Source organism: Corvus hawaiiensis, chromosome 2, assembly GCF_020740725.1.
Source record: "Corvus hawaiiensis isolate bCorHaw1 chromosome 2, bCorHaw1.pri.cur, whole genome shotgun sequence".
NCBI classification, from domain to species: Eukaryota; Metazoa; Chordata; class Aves; order Passeriformes; family Corvidae; genus Corvus; species Corvus hawaiiensis.
In genome coordinates this window covers 107,248,458-107,271,746 of record NC_063214.1, presented here as the reverse complement: position 1 = coordinate 107,271,746, position 23,289 = coordinate 107,248,458, and the positions used below count along the sequence as shown (strand labels likewise).

General features: G+C 38.4%; 1 protein-coding gene across 5 annotated transcripts in view; it reads left to right on the top strand.

Annotated features, from left to right (window-relative positions):
* The window catches only part of SCML2 (Scm polycomb group protein like 2), a 75,970-nt gene that overhangs the window by 7,209 nt on the left and 45,472 nt on the right, over positions 1-23,289 (top strand). For 2 of the 5 annotated variants that reach the window (XM_048287111.1, XM_048287101.1), the window contains exons 1-3: positions 6,408-6,510; positions 12,487-12,555; positions 19,215-19,285. In XM_048287111.1, the coding sequence (XP_048143068.1) occupies positions 6,489-6,510; positions 12,487-12,555; positions 19,215-19,285 (162 nt within the window). In that variant the 5' untranslated portion in view covers positions 6,408-6,488. Of the gene's footprint in view, positions 1-6,402; positions 6,511-12,486; positions 12,556-19,214; positions 19,286-23,289 lie in introns of those variants that run through there. The other 3 variants (XM_048287118.1, XM_048287134.1, XM_048287125.1) reach the window with 3 other exon arrangements.

Genomic DNA, 23,289 nt, shown 5'->3' with positions numbered 1-23,289 from the left:
TTGTCTTTTCCCCCCTTGTTACCTTAGGGCATACACACTCTTTCTGACTGCTGCTGGTGGTGTTGCTTCTTGTCTTCAGAAGACAAGTGCAGAAAAGCTGTATAGGGTTCTTTAGCATCTGGGCATCTCTTGCTATATTTGCAGCAGCAATTTCTTTTCTTCCTTACCTTCTGTGTTTACGCTGTGCTAAAAGTATGCTCAGTGCCTTGCAGAACAAATAGTTGGAGACCTCTCTTCTGTGTCAAGGGAGCCTGAGCTAGACAGAGGAGATGTATCTGAGTGTAGAGAGAATTTCCTGCAGGTATATAGCTCTTAGTGCTAATCATGCCAAAAAAAAAGATTTTCTTTTTTTTTTGCATCACTTAATTAGTTTACTGTAGGAAAAAAAATTGGGTTAGGTATTTGGACAAAGCCAGGTTGAATAACGATGATGAATGTTTTCAGGAAGAGTACTCCTTGCTTGAAGGGGGAAGTGGAAAACAGCACAGAGGTTTCAGTGTGCTGAATTCACCAAAATGTTTAAACAAATTGTCAAAGTCTTATGCTACTGTAAATATGTACTAGTAAACTACTAAAACTGGCAGTTTTGCTTAAGGTAGAAACATAAGACATATTTTTTTATTTATTTTAATATAACATTAAAATACCCTTTCATGTGGGAAGATTGGCATTTTAAGAATATTTAAAGCTGTTAATGGCCAGTCAGCTGCTTTGCTGAACTGCTGACTTCACACATACCATTTCCTTTTTCAGGTTTTTACAACCCCACATCTTTTGACTTTTAAAGCGGGATGGGGAGGGAGGGAAGGAGGAGAAAAGCTTTTTCATTTTTTGTTGGTAGCCATAGAGCAGCTCTAAACTGCAGTTTCAAAAATTACTGTCAATTTAGTAAATGTTAAATCTACATGACAAATTCTGCTGTGCGTTAATACAAGATATGCTGTTTAATTTGGAGACCTTACTTCTCTAATGTTCTCATTTATAAGTATTATTTCTTGTTTCAGGATTTTTTGGGGCAAATTTTTGGTCTAAACCTTGGTAGTGTTTCTTTTTAAAATATACAGTGCCTTACTCTGTACTGAATAACACACTTAATAGGGTTTGAGAGTTTAGAGAGAGTTTTGCAGTCTTGAAATGTATGCCTAACTGTAATTACAGTTGCTCATATTCTAAAGCAGGTCGTAAACTTACCTGGAGGGAGAGCAGAACATTTACAGGCAATATTTTACTGCTGACAGCTTAAAACTTTGTTTATGCTAATCACTTCATAAATACACCAGTATTTTGGTGTATATATATATACCAGGAGCAGTACACCGCGGGTGACTTTCTGAGCATTTTTGATAGTGCAGAAAATTTCTGCTTGATGTTAAAGAAAATGACATTACAAAAATATATTTGTAAAGCACTAAGTACCCACTTGCTTTCTTTAACAACTTAAGAAATACTTGAGCTTAGTTGTTGTAATGATGTATATGGGTAGTTAATATTTGCTGGTTTGAAAGACTGTAAATTTGACAAAAGTCTGTCTGTCCTAGCTCTGCTTGTAGAGACTAGAGGAGGTGTTCAGATATATCAGTTTATTAGAAGTTCAGTTGTATGAAAATGTGGAAGTTCGATTTCCTTTTCTTGAAAGAATTTAACTTTTTTGGGTTTTTTTGTACAAAGAATATGAACTAAAAGGGATTCCAACTCAGATCATATTTCTTGTCAGAATGCCAACTGATACATATTTGTGTGCATAAATGAAAGAAGACCTGATTTTTAATGTTTTGGTTTAAAGTCATATGTGTAATTCTAAATAATACTGAGTTTATAAATACAAAGCTTTTGTTACATTTTCTAAAGTTCTGATACATTCATGTAATTTTTCTTCCTTTAGCCTTTGAGATCTTACTTTTCCATAATGATGCCACAGTATGCACTAAGAGATAAACTGATTATCTCTATTACAGAAATAAGGAAGTATGCTGTTGTGTCTTCAAGTATAGATGAGTCTATATGCTGGGTAGTTTGCTAGAAAGTATTTTTAAGTATTGCAAATTTCATTTAATAAAATATTGTATTTTATTAAAAAACTCCTCTTATGTTCTTACTCTCTTTGTTTGCCTCTTTTCAGCCCCTTAAAGAGTTTTAAAAATGGTATGAAGTAGGGTTTTTATTTAAGAGACAACAGATGAATAGATGATTAGGTTTAAGGAAAAGGTATTCCAGATTCATGAAGGATAGCTTTGAAGTGATGCAGTTAAGTCACACTTGTTTGGGAAGCAACTAGTGCCTGTAGGTACATGTTCCCCGTGTGTGGAATTTGGAATGGGAACTATGGCTGCTGGACTGTGTGTCCATGGAGGAGGCTGCACAGGTCCTTTCCTTGAATGGTTCTGCAGCACTGGCAGTGACAAACAGCAAGGAAGAGGAGAGGAGCGATGGGAGCATGGCCAGCAGTTGTGCCTGATGTCTCATGTGTTTCTAAATGTAATAGCACATGAATGCAGGTGGTGAAAGCAAACTAAGACTTGTACAGATGAAAGAATTGGCAGGGGGAAATATTTCTTAGCTTACACTGTACCTCTTTTCTGTCTATAACTGGTTTTGCTGTTCAAACTATGCGTAATTCTTTTTCCCCATTGCATATGGAATTTTAATCTTGAAGGATTTGTAGAAGAAAAAAGGGACAAATAAAACTTCTTGTTCATATTAAACCTGAAAATGTCTGCCTTTATTTCAAACTAAAACGGAGAACTTAATTGATGCTTCAAAGTGGATGTTTTGTTAGATTCCTCCTCTGTGCAGTATATCTGTGTAAAAGAATAGCCTCAGTCCTTATCCAGCAGAGATTGCCCGTTGATGACTGTCCCACCCATGAGGTTGCCAATGGTGAGGTGTGAGTTACTGCATTTGTACCCCTGGTAGGGTCAAAAAAGCTAATGGGCTTTAAAATTGCTGTCTCTTGTCCTGCCTTAGATGCAGAATCATTGACAGAAAAACCTTAGTCTTTTTTGTGCAGACTGAACCCACCATTTCCTTTTTGCTTAGGCTTCTTTTAAATGTTACATTTGTCTCCGTAATTCTGTTGTGTGTTTTTATGAGCAGGCATGCTGTCAAGATAAACTTGCACTGGGAAGCCCTAGGTATGCATAAATTTTTTTTTCAGGACATTTGGCTTACTTGAGTGCCTGGCTAACAGTGAAAAGGATAATGGAGATGCATGGCAGGCAAAACAGCAATTTTGACATTTTCTGTAGAATACCACCTTCTTTGAAATAAAGCAATGCATGCCCTTTCAGTAATTCTTTCAAAATAAAAAGAGCAAAGTTAGGCAGGAAAAATGTTTTCCATTCTGTTTTCTGACACCAGTATTATGTACTAGCAATGCAGTGAGGGTGAAGACTTAGGCTTGTCTACTAATATAATGGTTTCTGACAAAGGACTTGCACAGTGGAAGGTGGCTAGTAGAAGTGATTTGGGGATTAACAATAAAAAACTTCAGTAAGGAATTAAAGGCACATAAATGGTTTCCATCTGATTTTTAAGAAAGAAACTCATTATGTTTTTAAAAAAGGGACATTAATCAGAGAAAGACAAAAACTCAGTTTACAGAATGAATTGAGATGTAAGTGATATAAATAATACACTTCATGAGTGTGGATATCCTTTGAATGCTCTTTGGATTGAAGACATTTTGATGATTAATCCAATATTATCCTAGGTTTGAGGATTTTTTTCCCCCCTTTTTCCTTAATTTAGTTTCTCACTGGATTCTGTACTGACAGTACAGAATGGTTTCTCAATGGTTTCTCACTGGATTCTGTACTGACAGTCTCTTAAATATTTGGGTCATCTTCTGTCTGTGACGGCAACCTGTGCGCTTACCTCAGTCTTTGTAACTTTGGTTTTCATTCTGCTGTTTTGTGCACTCTAACGCCATTGCACTTCAGCCTTGCCATTGCATTTCTTTGTTTGCTCATATATTCCTGACCTTGTTTTGTTTCATTTTTCCCTTCATTTTTAGAAGCTGCTCAATTACTTTCTTAACCCCATCTTTCTCACTCAGCTTGTTTGCCAAGGCACATGTACAAGAATGTGTTGAGTTCTGTCCTTGCTACATAATTTTGCCAGAATGTCCCCTGGAGGTGTTTTCCCTGTATTTGCTGGTGGTTTTCTTCTCTTCTGTGACGGATGTTCTGTGGGTTGAGCCAGGCTGGTGATGGTGAGTGCGATGTAAGGGGCCGTTTTGGTTAGCAAAGGACATAACTGCATTACTTAAAGCTTGCCCCTAAGTATGTGAGGTGAGGGAAGGTAGTTCCTAGGTCTGCTCCTGCAGAAGAAGTTAAAACTTTGTTTCAGGTTGACCCTGCCCTGATTTGGAGGTAACCGGTTTTAATTTTACTGCGGTTCAGCAACATGTAGTGGTTGTTAGATAGACGCTCAGAAGTTCTTGGATTTTTCTGTGACAAACAGTACAATCTATGAGCTAATTTAATAGCGGCTTTAAATTGAATGCTTAGGTGTAACTGAGTTTTAAGTAGCACCTCTTCGAAACAGTGATATATTGTGTTCCTGCGGTTGGGTTTGCCTCATTTCAAACAGCTCTTTCGGAACTTTCAGTTGTCTTATATTTTTAACAGGCTGGTGGGCATGCTGTAAAACAGCCTATCTGGTACAACACAAGCTAATGAAAAGCTGGAATCCTTTTTATGTTCTCACAGATGCTCCGGTTGTGCTAAACTTGATGACTATCACTGCAGGGTTGGAATCTTTATTACTGCACCAAGTGCAATCTGGTACTTGGAACAAAAAGATAAAAACCATTCGCTGTTCTAAAGTAATCTGTAAAAACAGTTACTTTGACTCTGCATCACCTTCCATGATTTATTACTTGCACTGGAAAAGCTTTGAATTTTTGGGGGAGTCTATGAAAGTATAAAGTATTTCAAATTTATTTGATGGCTTAAAAGGATTTCTATTCTTAATCTTGATGATCACTTATGCTATGAATGCTGTTGTGTAGCAAAACCTGCTTGCTTATTTTATGGTAATATTCAGTTTCATTTATGACTCCTTTCTCAGTCTGGAGTTTTTGTAGTAGCTGTCCAGCGTGTTCACAGACAACGCACACATGAAATGAATTCATCGGTCACTGGCATTTAAAAAAAACCAAAAACATTTAATTAGCTTTAGCCATGGTCTTGCACAGTATAAAATTTTCCTCATCCAGTCCATCATCATAGTGTGCAGGTTTCTTGAAGTTTCAGTGAAGTATCACAGTTTCAGGAAGATACTCAGCTGTATGATAATTCTCTTTTTATATGTAATATATATGTGTATTTTTTTTTTTTTTTTAGCATGTGAGTAGAAGAGTCAAGAAATTCCAAGTAGATAACCTGCTTTTCAACCATTACTGCTTTTATGTCACAGTGGAAGATGTAGCTTCTGAAAATGTTGCCTTTGACAAAATTAATCGTGGAAAAAGTATGCACATACTTAAATTTAAAAAATCCGTCAAGCTTTTGATGATGTCAGCTTTAAACCTCTTGGAAGTTCCTTGAAAGGAAATTATCCAAGAATATAATTCAGGAATTTGAATGTATTTACTCATTATACTTGGAAAGTTAATAGAGAAGGATAATAAACTTGCTGGCTTTGTTGCTTCAAGGCTAAATGCTTGAAATGAGTTTGATTTGAACGCAGTCAAAGTTCAAAATAATAGATGCTGGAATAGAAAATCACAGTAACACACACGAAAAAGAAAGTTTGTTTTTGCTGTTCTACACTAGTTTAACCAGTCTGTCCCTTCCAGTTTCTAAACCCTATGAGAATGTGGCTCATTGCTTTTATCTGCACTTAGCATTTCCCTAACAGTTCTCTGTGTGCAGTTACAAGTCTGTTACAAATCAGAGGGCAGGGATATCACTGAGCACTTGGGCCTTGTGCAGATTTTTTACATTAGTGTTTTGTTCCCTCTTCAATTGTAGTTGTGCAAGATAATGTGTTTTACTCAAAGATATTCAAGTTGATGATTGTTTAACTCTGTGCAAGTGAGGCAGGGTGAGTACGTTGTGTATAAAGGTTTCCATTTTTCAGTAATGTTTCTTGGGGGGAAAAGGAATAAAGCACATTTTTTATCTTTCTTTATATTAGAAATCTGCAGAAAAAGCAAATCATTAGACCATTAACTGTTTAAAACAACAAAATGAAAGTTTGCATTTGGTACCCTTGCTACTTTTATATAACTGTTGTTTGCACACTACTCTCCTACAGATAGTTTGTTAAACATTTGTAATTTTAAACCAGCAAGATAATTATACACCAATACAAAAAAAAAATCATCCTTTCCAAAAAAAGAAAACCCAAACGCCAACAACAACCTCCCCCCTAACTTGTTGTATTACTGCTCCACAGGAAACTGTTGTGCTGAAAGGAAGAATTAACTGGTCTTTCAACTTCAGCCTTTTTATTGTGAGAGGGGAGATCACAGAAGTGTTACCATGGGGAGAACAGCAGCTAAAGGTAAGGCCTGGTAGCTTTAATCCAAGAGGAAAGAAAGTGGGGAACCTGCTAAATTCTCTTTTTGAAGCTGATGGGATACAACTTGACAATTGCTATACTGTCAGATTAAGGAGGGACAGTTTGTGATATTTACTGAATACAGGTTAGTTCGAACTTCACATTGTTTTAGAATACATATGCTGAATTTGGCTGCCTTGAGTTGTACAAGTTCAGTGAAAAGAATTCTGTCCTGTGACAGCCTTGAAACCATTACTGTACTCTGAAATTGAGGAATGTGTCTAGATGTGCTGTTAAATGAAATGTAGGGCTTTATTCTGGAACTGCCTATAATTTAGCAGGATAATAACTAAGTAGGACAAAGAATCAAATTTTATCACAGTGAACGGTATTAGCAACTGTCTCTTGAAGATAAAATGAACATTTTAAAAGAAATTCATCCACAAGTACACTGTGTACCACAAAAGTATGATTTCTGCTCTGTCATGTCTGCAGATGTTAATTGTGAGTTGAGAGCTAAAACAGAGAGTGAGACTTCAGAAGAAACAAGAGCGTTTGGGCTGGTGAAACAAAAAAATATGAAGAGCAAAAGATCCACTGTCTGAAACCACGTTGCTGCTGCTTTGAAAGCTTCCAGATTGGTAGTCCTCCCCCATGAAAGGCTGATAGCACTTTTGTACTTTCCTTGAGCTTTCCATCTTCAGCCCAAGCTGCTTTATGTGCTTCTGTGTTCCCTTGGTAAATAATTGTCTTTTGCTAGAATAGATTTTCTGTAATGGCAGGAGTCATCCGTTTAATTGTTGCACCAAGAGTTTATGGAGGAAGTCTGTCTCCTTCTCTTGCAGGTTTTCTGCATGGCTGTTGTCTAAATATAGTCAAAGAGTCTCCCTGTTCCAAGCAGATAAGATAATCCCACTAAGGAAGCACAAAAAGAAGGGAAAGGAGAAATTTCATATTTGTTCTGTCTGGATAGCCTCAGCTGTATGCACTGAGGCTTGGTGAATGGTAGCTAAAAGGTGCTTACAACCCTGTGTAGTAGGGAGTGAGAAGTAGGCCCCTTCCTGAGCAATGGTAAGTCTGGGGCTTGTCTTAGTAAACTTCGTTTGAGGGTGAGTAACTGTGTGGCTTGGGAAGAGCAAAAGTTTTTGTCACTCAAAGGTATTTCACATGCATCAGGAAAAGACAAGGGGTTTGTTTGAGAAAAGTGGTGTCCTGCTATGTTTTGAACACCCAGAAGAGTTGAAGACTTCAGGGTGGTTAAGGCATAGCTGCAGAAGTCTCGAAAGCATGACTGTGAACTTCATTTTCCGCACATTGGACAATAAGCAAATAACAAGTCTTAGAAGACAGCACATATTTGCCTTCCCTTGTAGCACACCATTCCGGGATAAAAACTATTACTGTTAAAAAAGGTGGTGCTTGCCATCACTTAAACAAAATAATCATCTAGTTTGCTGGAAGGTTGACTCTTCTAGAAAGAAGTTGCAGAGTTTTAAAGCATCTCAGGCAAGAAACTGGAGTTCAGTATGGAAGCTTGTAAGAGGAAATACAAATTGGTCACGGGATTGTCTTTGCCCAGAGCTTTACCACTACCTTCTCTAACTATTTTTTTTTACTTGGTATTCATGAGTCAGTCAGGATAGCTTTGTCTTTTTTTTTTTTCTTTGTCTCTAATTTCTTAAGTGATAGATGTGGTTGCTCTTGCCTGTCTTCTGTTGAGTAATCTTATCAGCAGAATTCTGTGGTTACAGATAGGGTGGGAGTAATGTAAACACACGGAGTTTTGAATCAGTAAGTGGAAGAACTATGTTAAATAATCTTACTCTGATCTTGGCTTGTATCTAAAGCTTTAGCTTATGAAGTGCACTCTAGAAAAGAAGTAGTTGGTGAACAATAGAATATGTTGCTTTTAAAATTTTAGTATATGCTGTACTCTAATCTTGCTACTGAGAAGAAAGAAATCTTTCATGGGTTATTTAGCCTGTACATGATATAGGCTAAATATGTATTGATACATAGCAAATATATAACTGCTGTGTACTTATATGTATTACTTTATTTTCAAAACTTTTTTTGAAATTGGTGTCTTCTTTGTTCTTTTAGAGAGCTGAGTAGCATTTGATTAAGTCCATTTGATTAAACAGCATTTCATTCTAACTCTTGTTTTGGCAAATGATCTAAAACATACTGTGTTTTACATTGAAAATAAACTGAAATTTGTCCCTTTAAAATTGGACAGAGGAAGACAGATGATGAATTAAGATGACCTTTTTTTTTTTTGTTATGATGAGCTTCAAGACTCTAGAACTAATAACTCTCTTCTGTCTCCAACATATAAATAGAGTTCTTATTTTCAAGTCAATTTTTCAGGTTTCAAGGAATTAGCCATTGAATGTGGTTAGGAGCTGAATGTGGAAGGGGACGAAAAGAAAACGCTCTTTGTACCTGTACAATTATTTACAGGTACATCTTATGTCTTTCATTACCTCATTTTTTGAGGTTTGACCTCAAAACTTGACCAAGGTATGAGCAGAGAGAGTCATCTTGTCCAGCCCAGTGATTTGAATAATAACCTTCTGTCTTAATTTTTTTCAGTGATTTTTGAAAACTAAATTTATTAAAATTTAGACTATCAAAATTTCAAATGCAGATTGGCATGCATTAAAAAGCCTCATGTGTTTATTAAATAGGTTAATATTTATAAAATTGGATTTTAATAAAATCTTATTTTCTTAAATTTTTTATCCACCCTAACTGCCAACATTGGAAAAAGCACACCTGAGCAAGGCTAGGAAGTACAGACTGTGAAGTAGTGACTGTGAAATACAGACTGGGGGAAGGTTTGCTGGGGTCGTAGTAGATACAGGGTGTCTCGTGTAGAAACAGGTTGGTACTTCTTCTTTTTGGTAGCTTTGCGTCTGCTGAGACAAACCCTTCAGCTTTGTAATGGTATCCCCAACTTCCCACTGAAGAAGGTTGGAATACATAAAAGTAAGGGGATCCTTTGAAAGCAATCTTGGTTTTATTCAGACTTATTTTTGGATGCTTCTGCATGTGCTGGGTGAGATTTATTGGTGCATTTTAAAGAGCAGACTTCTGGCCATCAAAAACAGGTGATAGTGACAGTGCTTTGTGTTCACTGTGAATGAAAATGCCTCCACCTCAAATGAGATAGTTGTTTAAAATGCTATTAAGAAATCCACTTCTCATTAATATAATCATCTTTTCCTGTAGTTTTCTAATTTCTGATAAGAAAAATATGTTGCCAAGAGTGTTATGTTTTAAGTTCCATATTTGCTGTGATATTTTTGAAATAGGCACTAAAGCTGGCTGGTACAGGGAATAAATAATTCATGTAGTGATTGTCAGCAAGTACACATGTGGTGTCCAGGCTGCAGTTTTTCACATTCTTTCACCTGTTCTTGATGTCTCTCATCATGAAAGGCTGTCATCTTGTTTTTAATCTAGCGCTGTTGGGTAGATATTCTTTCGTGACTCTGTCCTTTCAAGCTTTGAGTGTTTTTAGGAAGCAGTTATTAGTTCTCTTCTTTCAACAGAGTTCCACATAAGAGACTTACTGATTTCCTTTTTGGAAATAGTCATATTGGGAAGTTACTTGTTCTGAAAGCTGACAGCCTGATATCTGTGATAGATAGTATCATGACTGTTTTTGGAAAAACCTGACTGAGCTTATAGAACATGGCAAAAAGTTCTGCTGTTGATTGCTACCCCCCAGTAGAAAATTAGCTGGATTCAGCTAAATCCTAAAGAGGCTGGATGAAATATATTTTGACCTGTAGGATGAAGAAGGTGGATTTTAGCCTTGCATCTTGTCAGTGTTACTGAACTAGTTTTAACACTACCTCTTCTGAGATTCCCACAGGTAGTTGTAGGGTGTCCACTTGTGTAGGTTAAAGCCCTGCTGCTGAGGAGGTGCTGGGGTTAGAGCTCTGTGGGCACTGTCCCAAATAATGTCAGCAGTTCCATCTGAAGATGACCTTCATAAGCATTTTTTTTCAGGAACCTATATAATAGAAAATGTTCCAAAGCAAACTTTTTCCAAAAAAAAGAACAGGTAAGTCAAGAAAGAAGATAAAGTCAAGGAGTAAAGATCGCATCTTGTTTCCTTTTCAAAGGGCTTGCAGTTCTGCCCGTGTCTGCTTTAGGAGAGAAAGATGGTATTTTTGCAGTGTATTTTGAGCAGTTACGTAGCTGTGTGGTGATTTCTAGGACTGTGGAGTCTGGGTTATTCCTGGAAGGTGTCTTGGTCCTGAGTACACTAATAGGCTTTAATGACCCTCACTCACCTGGGGCCTCCACCTGCCCTGCCCAGGACCCCATGTCAGCCCCTGCCCCAGTGATGCCGCAGCAGGGTCAGTCTCCAGATCACCACAGCCTGGGCCCCGTGTCCCATCCCAGCCCCAGCCTGTCTCCTGGGATGGTGCCCAGTGCTGGGGCTGCCCCCAGTGCCATCCTCATGGTAGCTCCTGGACAGAGTGATGGGGTGGCTCTGGTTGGTGAGGCCATGGCTGGCCATCCCTGAGGGCACCATGCCATTGCTGTGCTCTGGCCAAAGGAGCATCACATCCTATCAAGCACAGAGCCATGTGGATGGCTTATCCTGTCCTCACTGAGTGGTAGGGGAGGATTTTGGGACTGATGACAGAAGATTGTCATGACTCAGCTCTTGCCTTACATGGCAATTCCTTGATAATGAAAGATGTGAGATGGAAGTGCTGAACACCACATGTTGCTTGTCAGTACTCTGTTTCAAGAAATGCTTTACTTACAGAGAACAGAAGAGAAACACTGTTAGGGCTTAGTCGTTGCTGCAGAACAACTCATTTTATTTGAAGTGTTTCTGTCACCAAATGCTTCACATTCTAGGTCAGGAGTGTTTTTATTTCAAGAGCAAGCCAATCAGTAGCCAAAGACTTAAAAATGAGTGAATACAGCTACTATGATCGGCTACTAATAATCAGCTACTAACACAATCTTGCAGTAAAAGTGAGCCTTCCCTTCACCTGTACAAGTTCAGGCTAACTGGGATAACCCAAGGCTAGGCACAAGCCTAACTAGAGGAGGAACCCCATTCCCAGTACTAAGACATTTTCAGACCAAGACAGTTAATCTCCTATGCAGATCTTGGTAAAAACAAAAAAGCTTTTTAAATTTAAAAATGTACTTGCATTTTTGTAGTCAGGTCAGTGTCATATTTGAATTGCACTTGAGCCCGTGAGTGTCAAGAGTAGGTCACCAAACAACAATTTTAAAAGGAATGAGTGGAACTGTCTCTCTGTCTTCTCCATTATAGCTGCCCAGTTCTCCTGTGTCTCTCATACATGCTGAAATCCATCAAAAATGAAATATGGCAGACCCCTTTCTGAGTGTGTGCCACGATTAATGATAGGGAAGGTAGATTCTCCTGAATCATTCTTTTAAATAACTGATGTGTGCACTGAGATAGCTGCTTTGAGTATTTGAGAATTTTGTATTGAAAATATTGAGTATTCAAGAATCTAAATATAGAATGAAATCTTTAACTCAGAAATACAGTTTTAGGGTGGGTTTGGTTTTTTCCTTGTTTCTCAGTTCACAGTGATCTAGACCAGATGTATAAAGATATCCAGTGATCTTTAGGATCTCAAATGGTGTGTAGGTTGAGTAAAACTGTTAAAAAATAGGGCAGGATTGCTGTCTGTAGAGCTGATACTATGTATTTTGAAACTGGATTTATTCTGATAATTGATATAAAGGAGTCAAAATCTCTGCTTTTTCATGCTGTACTTTTCAATATATTTTGGAGGCAAAATAGTCCGGTGATTAAATTTAGAGTATAGATACCTTTTTGATTATGCACTGAAATGAATAAAAGAAAGTCAGCAAGATATTCTGTATTGTTTGAAAGCATTGTGTTATGCTGGACATTGATAGAATGTGAATATTACATTTATTATGTAATGGAATCTTGTCTTTTAGATTCAAAGAATATTAGAAAAGAGAAAGATGGAAAGAATCAGCAGGCAAACAACCCGTCTTTAAAAAGTGGTAGGTATTGCAGCTGCCAGGTTATTAGTTAAGGTACTCTAAAAGAAAAAGTGTGTGTATGGATTTTACTGTTTTCTGAGTGTTTTTTGTCTTGTTGGAATCTCTTGGGTTATTACTGGTGGGTAGTTAAAAACACACCTTTGCTTTTGTCTAACTTAGGAAAGTATGTTTTGGTATAGAAAGTGATGGTAGTAACTGCTTGAGTTGAACCTGCTAGTTTTACTAGCCGAGATAAGTACTCTTTGTATGTATAACCAAAGATGCTGTGTAAAGATTATTATTTTTAGACCATTACTGATGTCTGTTCTTCTCATCATGTATTTCTCAGTTTCATGCCTTTTCTGCTGCAATTATCTTCTATTTCCTTAATGTGTTTCCTCGTGAAGAGAAGGATTTTCAGTTTAATAGTCTTGAGTTTTTAGGATTGCTAGCTGGATTAAATTACATGTGATTCTAATTTTACTTCAAATAATTGATTTGAGAACCGAATTTGTGTTTTTCAGTAAACTGAGGAAAGTGCACACTTACCAGAAATTATCCACATTCTTAGCTAACTTAGCCTCTACTATCCTCTGCAGGTGCCATAAGGCAGTGTATACATGAGATTGCTGTCAGGATAGCTTCTGTGGGCTGCAGTGAGACAACAGCAACATCCTTAGATACCCTTTGCATGTTCATATTATTTGCTTGAATTTGGGATAGTAAGAAATGTCATGGGCAGTATTGATTAAAGTACAAAATCTCATCAGGAGTTCTTGAGAAAATGACACTGAATTATTTAAATTCTCACTCTGCTCACTTTTCTGTGCCTTCTGACTCCTGATAAATGGTCTGGTTCTTCTTAGGTACCAGAGGAGACAAGTAGCATAGTCACTGATCAAACATGCTGGGGTACTGACAGAGTAGCTGGGTAGTTGAGGTAATGACTTTGCATAAAAGATACAATACCAGCCATATTACAGCCTTCTGCTATTCTATTTACCAGAGCTAATTTTTTCATTTATTTGGATTCTGGCAATCACAGAATGGGTAAGGTTGGAAGGAACCACTGGAGGTCATTTTAGTCCAAGCTCCTGTTCAAGCAGGATCCCCTAGAGCATGTAACTCAGGATTGTGTCCCGAAAACTTATGAATATCTCCACAGAAGGAGACTCCACAACCTCTGTGGGCAACCTGTCATCTTTGATATTTGTCCCTGTTACTTTGAGCCAGAAAAGGAAGTGTACTTGTCTCTTTTTCCATCTTCTGTGGTGTAAAAGGAGCTCCAGTCAAACTGGACTCAGCGTGTCTGTTTTAAATAATGTTGTCTGACATGACAGACGGAGTGCTATAAGACATCCCCCCCACCAGCAAAGTGCTTTTCATGTGTGGATAAGATAACCATATTTCATGAGTCACTGGAAAATGTCCCTGCCTCCTACTGCAGTTGAGAGCAAGGTGTTGAAAAAGCTTTGTGGAGAAGCAGTGCTAAGCATGCAAGCCTTATTCTGTCATCTGTGTTCTTCCACTTGGTCTGTGCTGTTAACCTAGTGTCTGGGCACTGAACTTCCTCATGAAATCTCAAACGGAGAGGAGTTGCTTGCAAGATCTCTGGTTTTCTACAGATGAGATAATTTTTATCCTGTGTTGTTGCTTGTTGGTGGCAGAGGAGCAGAAAGAGCCTCTTGATGCTAGATGAAGAAAGATGCCATACAGTGTTTTGGGCTAGCAACTAGGAAGTTTGCAGAGTTTCCAGGGGAATGTGTGACAGGAAAAGTTGGAGAGGAGATACAGAGGTGTGAGAAGAATGGGTTAAAAAAATAGACTAAAGTGAGTAGAGAAAGATGTGAGGAGAAGAAAATTTCTAATTGAAGGATCTCAACATAGAGAAAGAGGTACAAGGTATAAAGCGGAGTATGAAATACCTTACACTTAAATGACTGTATCTGCAAGAGTGTGTGAACAAAAATTAAAAGGAAGTCTCATATTTGAAGGAGAGAGATTGTGGGATGAAGACTAGAAATGATCCATCTCCATGTCCAAAGTCTCAGATGGGTGCCAAGGGAACCTAGGGGTGATCTGAGAAGACAAGACGTGCTCCATCTGCCCAAACTGTGTTTAGGCTACAGTGATACTGTATTATATTAAGTCAGATAAACCAGGACCTTAAATTCTACCAATCTGCAAGTGACAATTCATATTTTAAATCTTCAGTTAAAACTTTGTAAAACTTTTGACTTGCACTTAACTGGAGAATTATGTATGGTGAAAGAAGATGGGGAGCACTTCAACAAACTCGGCATTCACTTATTAATGGCAGAAGATGTGGTGCCTCCAGGGGTGCTGAGGTAGGGGACTGATGTCACTATGAGGCTTCTTGCTCCTTTTGGAGAACTTATAGTGATTGAGGAGGCTTCACAATGACTGGAAAAGGTCAAATAGTGTGCACTGTCAAGAAGGACAAGACAGGAGCACCCGGGGAATTACAGGCTGGCCTGCCTGATCTAAGTCTTCAGGAAGACTATGGAGAAAATCTTTCTAGAAATCATTTCCAAGCAAATAAAGGACAAAGATGAGGTTAGGAACAGTGGAGGTGGATTTGCCAAGTGTGAACCGTGCATGACTGATTGCCTTTTGTCGTAAGTTCTTCTGTAAACAGAGGAGAGCAGTGGATTTTGTTCATGTCTGCTTTAGCAAGGCTTTCTGTACTGTTTCTGTAGGGTCCTTTCAGCCACACTGGTGAGGTATGGTTTGGATAGGTAGATGAAAAATCAACTGGCTTGTCAGGCAGTGCAAGGTCCACCTGGCAGATGGTAGCTAGTGGCATTTCTTAGAGGTCAGTACTAGGGCTGATGCTGTTTTATGCCTTATTGTCAGATGAGGACAATTGGACAGAACACGCTGCCAAACCAGTTTGTGGGCAGCATCTACTGGGGAGGAGTAGCCAGTAGGTTGGAAGTCAGGACTGCCCTTCAGATGGACTTGCCAGTGCTGGGGGAATGGAGTGGCAGGACACTGGTGAGACTCAGTGGCGAATGGAGAGCCCTTCCCGCCCCCGGGCAGACCGGAGCCCTGCAGCAGCCCAAGCGGGACGCTGGCTGCCTGGAAAGGAATTCGGCAGGAAAGGCCCTGGAGCCCGGCAGGCAGCAGCTGAGTGTGGACCAGCAGCGTGCTCTTGTGGCGGAAGACGTCAACTGCATGGGGATCCTGTGGGCAGGACTGCGGGCAGCAGGCCGGAGGGGAGGGGTTCACTGCTTTGGGGAATTTGGGAGGCTCCATCTGGAGAACTGTGTTTAGCTTTGAGCTGCACAGTACAAGGAAGGCACTGCTGTACTGGAGCAGGCTGGCTGGAAGTCCAGCAAGGAAATGAAGGAGCCGAAATGCAAGATGTAAGCAGAAAAACTGGTACTGAAACCAGAAGAAATGTTTCCTTTTCAGCCAGAAGAAGAGAAAGCTTATGGGAGATGGTCATGATGTCTTCAGTTACCTGACAGGCAGATGAAAAGGGGACGGAGCTCCTCTCAGAGCTGCAGTGAAAGGAGAAGTGACAAATACTGGCTGGAGCATAAGAAATTCCTCCTTGATGGGAAAATCTTCACATTGAGTCTGATGGAACCCTGGAGGAGCAGGAGGCTGAACTAGATACCTCCTGGGGTCCCTTTTTGCTTGAGTTACTTTGGGATTGGCAGGTTTGACAAGAAGTGATAGGGTATTGATACAGCATTGCAGAGAGCATCAAGGGTCATTGACCCATGGGTCAGGGCCAGTAATGCAAGCAACTGTGACATAAACTCTGTCCTTCCATTTTTAAATTAGTCAGGCTTTTTTGCAATTGCTGCTTATTTTGAATCACTGTTTAAGAGCTTCATTCCTATGCTGGTTAAAAACTAATATTTTTTTCATTTACAAAAGACTCTAGTTACCTTCTGGTGTGGGTTTTGCGTTGTTCCCTCCCATTTCCAGTATATGCTGATTTGTTCTTCAGCATAAAATTTTCTTTTTCTGTCTAGTTTTCACTTTCCTGGTGGGTTATAAAGTTGTGCTTGTTGCATAATGGTCTTTTCTTAAGCTGTTTAATTCAGCCTGCAGAGTGTGAAGAGAAATGCACATTAAATTATTTAGTGTGAGCTAATTTTCTTCAGGATTTCTTGTTGTCAGAAGCTGAATATTTTCAGCGTCTTTAGAATTAGAAATATGTATAATACAGTTGCTTCTTTACCTGTGCACACTGAGAATACAGAGAAGCTTTCGTGTAGATACTTTTTCAAAGTGATTATCTTTCTAGAGATGCATCTTACATGTTGCACACATACATGTGTCTCCTCTTTCTGTGACTGCAGTAATTAAATGATAATTAGCACCATCTCTGAGAGCTTGGCTCTAATTTAATACAGTGTATCTTCACAGGTGGAGAGCTTCTAATTTAAACTCCAGGACATTTCAGCTTGATGCAAGAGCTTTTGATAGCTAGGATTTAAAACAAAGAGCTAGGCAATGTTGTTTTCATCTTGGCTTTTATCTGCAGCTGGCTGCTTGTGTTACCTTATGTGTCTTTCTAGTAAATGTTCTCTTGAAAAAAAAAACAACCAACTGTTTCTTTCCCTGTGTATTTTTGGTCATCCCACCAAATTTACTGTCCTGTTATTATAATTGAAATAATTTGGGAAATTACTGTGTTACTATATAATTTTTTTGGAGGAGATGAATGAGGGTTTCTCCTGGTAAATGCAATGTCACTGAAGTATCTATATTTGTACAGTCCTTAACACAATGAGGCTGTGATGCATGACTACAGCTTTTACATCATGTTAGATCTGAGACAGCTGGGACACAACTAATGTTTTAGTTTGACTAGTTTTAGTTTTGTTGAATTAGGTACTTTACTAAGGTAAACTCTGATTTAAAAAAAATTTTTTTTTTTTTTTTTTGTAAATCAGAAGGCAACTGAAGTGGCAACTTTATTGTTAGACTCTAAGAAGAATTTTTATGAGACAAAATCTTGCTATCAGTTCATAATATTTAATTTTTGAGCCCTCCTCGGCCTGTTAATGAAAAGAGCTACAAATCTGGAGGCCGCTTTCTGGAGAAAGCTCTGAAGAGCCATTTCTGCCTTCCTGAAATACAAATATCTAATATATGCTTAAGTTACTGTGTCCTGCCTTTTGTAAGTAATACAGAATCAGTGTTACTATATAAATGTGTGAATAAAATTTTCATTTCAAAATGGGCAGAATTCCAAAACGTTGTGTAGAAGTGTCTTTGTTACCAGCCTACACATACTCCAGACCACCAAATTAACAGCTTTTAAGATTTTACTGACTTGTTACTAATTTCTCACATAGCTAACAAGCACATGGCTTCTGCAGTGCCAAGGACAAATGACTTGTACACTTTTGAGTCTGTTTCAACAAAACCCAGGATCTCAGTAGCCCAAGGGGATGGTTCCCTTTTGCTTGAGGCACTTGATATTGTCAGCTGAATGCTGTGCTACTGCAGGCTGTCTCTGGGTTTGAGACACCACACATCCTTCAGAGAAGCTGTGTGCGAGTGCTGGAAAATGCTGCCATTTTCTGATTGTTTCTTTGCTTCTCCTCTCTCCTGAAAACCGCAGAGATGTGTTTAAGTGTCTGTACCCAGTGGTGTTTTTGGAAGAATTACTGGCACACCCGGAGCGAGCTCTCCATCATCCCCAAGGATTTTGCTGTAGGCCGTGTGAGTGGCTGTTGCTGAGCCACTGGGTGGCATCACTGCATCATTTTGGGTTCATCAGTGCTTTATTCTTCAGGAACATCAGAAAGATGCCAGCTGCCCAAACGAAAAAATAAGCAAAAGAGCTCACTTAGATAATTTAGTAACAAAAATATCAGCTGTTCCATTGTAGTTTTTCTTTTACACTTTTTATTAAAATAATTAAAATGCTTGCTTATATCTTTGATGTTGGTACTTCATATTTTTCCATTCATGCAAAACTGGTAACACTAATTAAATCAAATGCAGAATCCACTTGCCCATACACATAAACAGTGCCACTATTAACACTGGAAAAAATACTATGATTTTGTTACTTAGCATTGCCATAATATTTACCTATATATGCCATATTAACATGATATTCTACAAAAAGAAACCTATTTGTGACTTCAGATAAAAAGAGACAAAGATGCAGTTGGAAGGCTATGCTAATCATTTTGCTTTCTAGTGGCCTGAGGATAGTATTCATAACATATATTTCAACAGAATCCATGTGTCTGTGTTTTTCAATGTATATCATCTCAGTACTCATAAGGTTATCATATCAACCCTGCTGTTAGGGGAACTAAGATTTAGCAAAGCTAATGTGATTTATATAAGGATGCTTGGGAGATCTTATGCAGAGAATTGAATCTAGATATTCTGACTTGGATCATTTTGCATAGGGACCACAAAAAAAAAATTGAAGGAAGGTTTATATTATTTTTGCCTATTATGTGTTCACCCCTGCAAATTAACAGTACTCTTGAAGCTCCTTCGAGATCTGTATGTGTTTCAAAGGCAAGAGTTTCCATTTGAGAATAACTCTGTTCTTGAAAAAAATGTATTCTACAAGATAGTTTTCCTTTCTTTCCTCAACTCCCCATTTAATTTAAGTTCCCTTTTAAAAAATGGTGTATATGGTCTTTTTTTTTCCTTGTGTCTTCCAGAACAGTTTAATTGGGATGATTATCTGAAAGAGACTGAATCAGTAGCTGCCCCTCTGCATTGTTTCAGACAGGTATGACAGTTACTATTTTGCAAGTATGTGTGTATGTATGCCTGTTACAGGGTGATCCTAGAAAAGCTTCCACGTTTAGACTGCTTGCAGACTTCCCATTTGACTTCTTTTGATCTGTAGTTATCAGTAGCTTACAGTTTTGGCAGTTGCTAGCTACGGAAGTTTTTTCATTCTTGGTTTCTGCCTCAAGCCAAATTTTGAGGGTTTCATTAAAGTTGTATCTTTGAACTCCATTTGCCTCTAAAAAAAAAAAAAAAGACTAGTTAATGAAAACAGATAGCCTTGTCAGAGTTCAAAAATGTTTTCTACTTTTTTCAATAATCTTAGTGGTACCATGGTTTTAGTGAGAATTAAAAATTTGGCTGATTGTCAGAGGAGTCATTCCTCTGCCCCATTTTTGAAAGATTTCTTTCAGTTCTGTCTAGCTGTGAGATGTTTCTGTAGTAGACTTTAGTCACCGCTTTTTTCCTGGATCTCTAATATGTTTAATTTTATCTCTTTCTGAACAGAGTGCTTTCTACTTAGGAGTAAAAGATACTAAAGTTAAAAAAAATCAAGGGGAATATATGGGAAAACAGAGGAAATACTGGATTTATAATGGAGGTGTTTAATGTATTATTTTATATTACACTGTACCTTACAAGTTTGATCCCCCTCACCTGATGGTCTGGTATGTATTTGCAGATGAGGTTTAAATCTACCATCTTGTGTGAGCTAATGACCTCCAGTTATTCAGCCCTCTGGAGACTGAGTCGATCTCTTTAGGCATCTTTCTCTCTGTTTTCCCAAGCTGAGGTATATCTTGTCTCCGTAAAGTTAAATAGGATTCATTTTGGTCTGTATGCCCTCACTGTGTTAGGAAGATAGTTGCTAAGGAATTGGATTGTTCAGGTTCATAGAAGTGTAACAGGTGTGACAAGCAGTGCATGTCTAGTCTAGTGGCTTGGGCATGTTCAGAAATTGTTTTCTAGGGCCTGTTGGTGGTCTGATTGTACTGTAAATGATACTGGCCTCCAGTGGGGGCCAAATAAGAAGCAGCACAAATTGAATTGTCTGAGAAGGAGAGGAACCATCACTCAGTGAGTCTGAAGCAGTTGCAGGAATGGAGAATAAGGAGAGAGCAACACAGATGGTAGCATTTCCTCATGCTAGATCTTGAATCTCGGCTTGCTCTTTGCAGATGAGGATAAAGGGCAAAGAGCCCCTCACATACTGCTTTCAATGAGAGGTGGCTAAAACCACTGGTGTCCATAGCTCTGAGTGGAGCTCCAGAAATTAATTTCACAGTATGTGTTTTTCACAAGGCAGACACCTCAAACTCCTCCTGGGTAGAGACAGAGAGTGGTAGGATGTCCCTGGATCGTTCTGAGGTTAATGCCAGGCAGCAGCATATTCCTGGCTCTTTCTGGGTAAATGCCATACTCACAGACCATAAGCCACCATGAGCAGAGTATATGCTCCCAAGGAATGTAACTACTGCAGAAAGCTGCTCAAAAGCCTTTCCATGTGCCTTTCTTGTATCTTCCTCTTCCCTAGAAATGCTCAAGTCTGAACTGAGCAACCAGATAATGCCTTGAAGGGAGATGCTTAGGTGACATGCATTGACTGAGATAAATCCAAGTGACCTGAATTGCTTAAGGAGTGTGTGAGTTGGAAAGAAGAACTTTAATTTATGTGCATAGTAAATTCAAAACAATTTACATATGCAGATTTTCAGTTTTTCGAAGAGTCGACCTTTAAGTAGAAAGTGATATGCAATGGTGATTAGTGTAGAGCTAGATCCTCTCACTACATAATGTTTGCAAATTTTAGAACCTAAAGTGCTTCTGCTTTGTGTAGGACTCATTTGACTTTCATTGGGTTACACATGAATTGTACGTGTCACTATTACTCTGTATAATGCAAAGAAATACGCTGTGCTGGCCAGCCAGAAAATAAAGAGTAGAGAGAAACTTAATTTGACAATTATACCCAGAACTGGTGACCTGTGGGAATTTTAAAAGTTTAAATTTTGTAGTAATTAAAAATTACTTGGGGAACAATAAATTAAAGCCTCTACCGTAAATTAAGACACAGACACAGACAGCTAATGGAAATTTATTAAAGGATTTGTCTTAATTTAGAAGGTATTTTATCTGTTGCTTTGTTTTCAATAACTACTTAAAATTTCAATGCCCTAAAACTTTCTTCCAAGCAGTTAAAAATTTAAAATGTAAAAGCTCCGTCCCTTGTAGTTTGAGCAGAACTTAAAGCAAGGCTATTACTGAGCAAGGTTTTATTATTTTATTTAAGGAGGAGTTACCTTTTTAGTAGAATTCCTTGAGTTGTTGGTATTTAAACAAGCTCACCTTTTCCACAAACAAAGAAACAAACTCCTCAATTTCTCAATTTCAGTTGCTTTCCCTGGTTGTAGAAAATAACAGCCTGAGAAGCAATATCCTGAAATTGAATTGCCCTTTAAATTTAATATGCTCAGGCTCCCCTTTCAGCCAGCCTTCTGTCTGAGTGCAGCATTGGCAGATGCTCACTGAGTTTTGCTCGTCTCCTTGGCTTTTGGGCTCAGGCTCCTCCAGGGCTCCTGCTGTTGATCTAGGGTGTGTTGTAAATAGTGCACCTGCAAAATATAGCAAGTAGAGCAAGATGTATTTTAGACATATAAATGTGGTGGAGAAAAAATACCACTAACACTTGTTGCAGGAGCAGATTTCTTCAGTCTTTTCCTGTGTCCGCAGACAGGTAGGTGCACCTCGTCTGCCTGCTGTGGGATCCCCACTTGACCTGGTCAGGCAGGCACAAGGGGACATAGGAGTCCTGTGAGTGTGAATGTGCATGGTTTTGGGTATTCTAACCTGCCTCCTGTATTAGAAGTCAGACTGTTTTAGTCTGGATGGGGTAGCTACTGGGTTTAAATGTCATGGGGAAGGCTGCTTACAGTTCTGGGTGTCTGTATTCAAAACCAACTTTGTACTGAAGAGTTGCAGAAGAGAGTTTCCAGGGTGATAGGAGAATAGTCATCATCTCCTAAGAAAAATTTCGCTGCTTAACTTATGTACATTGTTGAAAGAGTACTGAGAAAGGGTCAGCTGTAGGTTTTGGTTTTATTTGCCAAAGTGCAAAAATAAATTAAATGATACTGTTGGCCAAAAATTCCATTAATAAAATTTAGGCTGGAAACGAGGAGACAACTAAAGAGAATAGTGAGAGACATTCCATTTCAGTTAGTGTTAATACAAAGTTTTGAACATCATTAGTGAAGTCATTGCCTGCAATACCACAGAAGGCAAATAATCAGACTGCAATCCAGTCAATCTCTGTCTGCAGTGTGTTGATACATGAGTAAAAAATACTCTTTTGTTCATCTTTAGCATGTGACAAAAAGTTCTGCTCAAAGACCAAATTGCATTTGTCACATTTCATTTCCTTGTGCTAATTAAATTAAATTGACATTTCATTGTGTGTTTGTGATTATATTCAGTTCTCTATGAATAAGCACAAGCTACAGTTTTGTCTTAGCATAGAAGTTTTATATTACTTCAGTACTGTTTTCTTTCTTTAAAATGCTAACACTAACTCCTTTTCTCTCTTCTTTCTTTGTAATGTAAGCTCTTTTTTTGATGCAGAAACTCTTACTTGAGCTTTTGTAGAGCCTAGGGCAGTAGGGTCCAAATTTTGTTTAAATTTCCAAAACATTATTACAATGAGGATAGCTATTTCTTTTGAATTGAAAGCTAATAAACCTTGTGGTTGGGATTTTTCTTTTTTTTTTGGATGTGTGTGTTGGTTTGTGTTTTGGTTTTGGTTTTTTTGAGTTGAATGTCATGTTTCCTAATATCCTTGTATTCCATTCACTTCACTGCTCCCCATCTTTATGTTTGTATCTTCATAAAAATTACCTTGTTACCTTCTTAGCATCCTCATATTTTTAGAAATCAGTCAAGCTTACGCAGTTGGTAGGTTGTCCATCTGCCTTTTCTGACTTGCTGCTAAACACTCCAAGTTTAAAA